Below are 5,116 nucleotides of genomic sequence, written 5' to 3'. Positions count from 1 at the left end.
CAGCACTACATTGTGCTAATTAAGATGTCCCTACTAAATCATTGAATGAAGTCTATTTCTCAACGATCGTTAATTGGCCAAACGTGCTTACGTTAGAGTCTCTCTTCTCTTCCCAGCGTCGCCCAGGCAACGTGGTTTGTTGTTTAACTGGCGGTGGCGGCGGCGGCAGTACAACGACGTGAAGCGTCTAATCTGCCGGAAATTCCCCAGAAGAAGAAGAACGCTGTCAACATGGCAGCTCTAGATGTCATAGTGGACACGTTTGTGTCCTTTTGGAGAAAATCGTTTGTCCGACAAAACTTCCCTCGGTTGTTCTTAGTTATCTCAGTCGTCGGATCAGTTCTGAAAGGGGCCGATCTCGTCCCGGAGACATATTTCAGCAATAGCAAAAATGTCCTGAACTTGTAAGTCATCATGAGCTAACAACATGCTAACGGGCTAACACAAGCGCCACTTGTCACTTGAGATTCATGATTTGGTCATTTAAATTACCTGAAGGTTTATTACGACGAGCATGGTTTGATCGGGATGTCCTTATCTTGTTGAAAGGTATGCAGTAGACACACAGGGACATGTTAAATAGGAGCTAGTAATGTAGGTTATTATAATAACCTAGCTGAGCTATGCTGCTTTTCTACAAGGCAGGTCGTGTGAGTGAGTAACCCTTAACCTATATATTTGATTAATTCGATTCAAATGTATTGTCATCATAACAGCACAAGTACAGTACAACGAAAATAAGTTTGACATCCAACCAGAGTGCAAATGTAACAGTAAAGTGCAACAGTAATATACAATAATATACATGTGATTAAACTGGGTATAACATATATAAATTAGTACTACTGAGTAATAGTGCTAATCAGATGTATGTACAGAGTTGTAGTATTAATATGTACAGTGATGCAGGTATAAAGACATTATGGTGTTAAGTCACACTGGCCAGCAGCGTAACTAGTAAGAGTAGGTAAGGGATATGTACAGAATTATATAGATAATATAGTATAGATATGTAAAAAGGATTAGGCTATATGGAGGTGTGTATAGACAGATGTGGATATATATATATATATATATATATATATATATATATATATATACGGTATATACAGCATTATTGTACATGCTATCATACAGAGCTATATGGGTTGTTGTTATTATTATGCAGGTGTATAAGTAGGGTGTGGGAGAAATGTTCCCGGATCAATCAATGTAGACAGTCAGGCAGGCTTGAACAAACATGGATTTAATACACCAAAATAGGTTCAGGTAAATCAAAGAGTTACGGCTGGATGACTCAGAGTGGACACTGGCCGGGTGTATCATCCACACTGAGCTCTAGATCGATGATATTTGGTTACATTATATACAGGAGAAGTGAGAGGTGTGTCCCTCCCGTCTTGGGGTAGTTAGTGGTTGGTCTGTTCTAGGGCTGCCTGCAACTAACGATTATTTTGGTAGTCGACTAATCTGTCGATTATTTTTTCGATTAGTCGACTAATCTAACGATTATTTCTGTCACACCCTCCATCTCTGCTTCCTGTGGGCATAGCAGACTTCTTAGCTTAACATAACAGACCGAGTAAGTTTGGGGGAACTAATGGGATAACTGGGGTTGCAACAAAAGTGCAACTAGGGCTAAAAACACAATGAAATAAAATAATAATAATAATAAATAATATATCCTTCTTAGCAGACTTCTTAGCTTAACATCCCAGGGAACTAATGGGATAACTGGGGATGTTGTTTGCTCCTGACAAGAGTCTCAAAGTCTGGGGTGATGGTAGACAAAGCAACTCTGAGGTCATGCTCAATGTCCAATCTGTTCCTCTGCTTTGTCTTCAGCTGGACCAGGACTTGGGGTGGTGAAGGGGGGGGGGGGTTGAAGGTTAGACAGGGTTAGACAGAACTTGGATATTGGGGGACAATGGGCCGTCTGTCAGGGAGGGGTTAATTACAACTTGGGGTGGCGGGGGAGATACAGTTATACCACTTTGGTAAATAGAAGGATTATAATGCAGGTGTGTATATATATATATATTTATACAGCACTAGACTATAGTTTGATTCGCCTATATATTCTTACAAACAAGTCAAATTCCTTTGGTTACAATACTACCGGGTGCCACAGTGGCTCGGGAGGTAGAGCAGTTGTCTGGTAATCCGTAGGTTCCCGGTTCGATTCCCGCTCCTCCCGGGGCAGCGTGTCGAAGTGTCCTTGAGCAAGACACTTAACCCCCTAACGACTCCCGACGAGCAGGCTGGCACCTCGCATCATGGTCGCCTCCGCCGTCGGTGTGTGAATGGGTGAAGTGTGAGAAACAAATTGTAAAGCGCTTTGGGATAAAAGCGGTTGTATAAAAATGCACCATTTACTACCCCCGGTGTCCTCTCTCTCTCCTCCAGGTTCTTTGTGAAGGTGTCCTGGGGATGGACCTTGCTGCTGCTCAGCCCCTTCCTGCTCCTCTCCAACTCCTCCGTCAACAGGAGGAACGTGCCCTTCCTCTGCCGCCGGCTGCTGGCGCTGGTGGTGGCCACGGCCATCTGGTACGCCTGCACCGAGACCTTCTTCTACGTCGAGGACGTCACCGGCTCCTGCTTCCACAACCAGTCCACGGAGGCCGTCCACCAGGAGCTCACGTCGAAGGCCAGCTGCAGGAGGGCGGGCTTCCACTGGCACGGCCAGGACATCTCGGGACACTCCTTCATCCTGGCCTACTCCGCCCTCTTCATCGTGGAGGAGATGGCGCCCATGGCCTACGTGAAGACGGCCAACCTGTCCACGCTGCCGAGGGTCGTCCTCAACCTGCTGTACGTGGCCTTGAACGCCATAGTGGTCATTTGGATATGGATGTTCGCCTGCACCTCCGTTTACTTCCACGATGCGATTCACAAATTCATAGGGACTTCATGTGCACTGTTGGCCTGGCATCTGACCTACCGGGTGTGGTATCTTAAGCCAATGTCCCCCGGTCTCCCCCCTCAGCCGAGAGAACAAAAACAACACGCCTAAGTTCTAGAGACTCACACATTTTTTGCCAAACGTTATAACTATCCTGAGAGAAAAACAACACTCCAGTTATATGAGAAATATCAACGCTACGTTTTTTCCGTCTCTCTGGGTCCAAGTTGGCCGTGCTATTTTAAGTGTTTCCTTTCCTCCTGAAAGGTAATTTGGTACAGGGGGGAAGGGGGGAAGGGGGGGATTGGTTTGCAGTCCCTATGAGGCGGTTGGCAGCTGTTGTTCCAAAAATGACTCTGGGTAATCTGAGATAAAAAAGCAAGGCATCGCACGGACGTCCCGCTCTGCTCTGCCCACCCAGGGCCTCGTCACACGGGCATCATCTCTTTCATTGTCCTGCCGCCTTAACAATATGATAATATATTGAGATTCATAAATCCCTAGTTTTTTTTTTTTTTTTTTTACATCCCAATGGGAACAGTTAAACATGTTTACTAGAGTTATATAGTATTGATGGTTAAATGTATTTAGGCTGATGTGTGTATATTTATCGGTTGCTAGCTTCAGGTTTATGTGGGGCTGTGTCTAAGATTTTTGAGGATGTGTCCACTACTACTGAATCCCAAGTGGCTGTTTGTTTGTATCTGCTAGATGCAACTAAACTATTCGACTGCATACAAGATCATCTGTGTCCAGTAGGCCAAGTATGTCCTAGTTTTTATTTAAGGTATGTTCACAACAGTTTCTACTAGTGTTCACAACACTACCTGCAGAGTATGTTCACAGGATGCTAAGCAGTGTCATTTGTTTTAATGTTTTAATTAGGGATGTCCGATATTATCGGCCTACCGATATTATCGGCCGATATCGGCATTAAAATGTGATATCGGAAAATATCGGTATCGGTTTAAAAAATTTTTTTTTTACATTTCTATAACCTTTATTTACCCAGGCAAGCAAGTAAGAACAAATTCTGATTTTATTTATTGTCAAAAGTATGCATACTGTTGTGTTAATTCCACAACAAGAGATATGTAATGTTAATTACCTGAAATTATTCCATTTTTTGGGGCGGGAAACCCTGCATATATCGGTATCGGTTGATATCGGTATCGGAAATTAAGAGTTGGACAATATCGGTATATCGGTATCGGTAAAAAAGCCAATATCGAGCATCCCTAGTTTTAATCCATTGCAGTGTTAGAATGTGCAACGAGTCTCTACTCTGGCAAGGCTAGCTGGACCTGCAGGGTGTCACTATTGCCTTTTGGGAGCAAGATAATCTAATAAAATTGTCTTGATGGTGATTGTCCTCTTTTGATTGATTCAACTTCTTCCACCAAGGGAACACAATACTGAGAGGGTCATAGGTCAGAGTGTCACAAACAGGAGAAATAAACCCATTAAAGGGGCAGTTTTCACTACAACTGCCCTACACTAATCATAATCAAAATAATCACAACTACCTACCTCATACTAGTCTACCCATATAACTATTAGAGCATGTACAGTATATATACATTTATATATAATATAATATTTATATTAACCACATAATATATCCATATCTGGCCGAATATACCTGCATATACTCTTTCTATATACCTACTCACACCTGCATGTACAGTAATGCTGTATATACCATATATTCTTACCGTATATATGTCCACATCTGTATGTACATACTTGCATATAATCCTTTGCTGCTGGCCAGTATGACTTACTACCATATTGTCTTTAATTGGCTGTACATACATCTGATTAGCACTATTACTCAGTAGTACTCATTTATATATTGTATACCCAGTTTAATCACCTGTACATTGTATATTACTATTTCACATTACATTTGCACTCTGGTTGGATGCCAAACCTCTTTGCATTGTACTGTACTTGTGCTGTATAATGACAATACATCTTAATCTAATCTAAAGTTCACCTAAAATTCAAAAAAGCATATTTTCCTTTACCTGGAGTGCTCTATCGATCCAGGTTGTTCGATCTGTGTGATTTGCTTAGTTTTGGAGATATCAAGTACAATGCATCTGAATGGCATCCTGTTTATGGCATTCAAAACGGTAAAAAGAAAATACATTTGAAAAAGTCAAAAGCAGTATCTTATTCCAGAAATCATGACCTATTACTCAAGATAAT

General features: G+C 42.1%; 1 protein-coding gene across 1 annotated transcript; it reads left to right on the top strand.

Moving 5' to 3' along the window:
• The first annotated feature begins 226 nt into the window (after positions 1–226).
• fitm2 (fat storage inducing transmembrane protein 2) lies at positions 227–4,269 on the top strand. Its single transcript, XM_084332891.1, has 2 exons — positions 227–404; positions 2,407–4,269. The coding sequence occupies exons 1-2, from the start codon at positions 232–234 to the stop codon at positions 3,011–3,013; spliced, it is 780 nt and encodes a 259-aa protein (XP_084189017.1). The 5' UTR covers positions 227–231; the 3' UTR covers positions 3,014–4,269.
• Positions 4,270–5,116: the final 847 nt, after the last annotated feature.

This window comes from Notolepis coatsorum, assembly GCF_963971535.1.
Source record: "Notolepis coatsorum genome assembly, chromosome: 17".
NCBI lineage: Eukaryota > Metazoa > Chordata > Actinopteri > Aulopiformes > Paralepididae > Notolepis > Notolepis coatsorum.
Note: the sequence above shows the minus strand (reverse complement) of the source record. Positions and strands in the feature narration are given on the sequence as shown.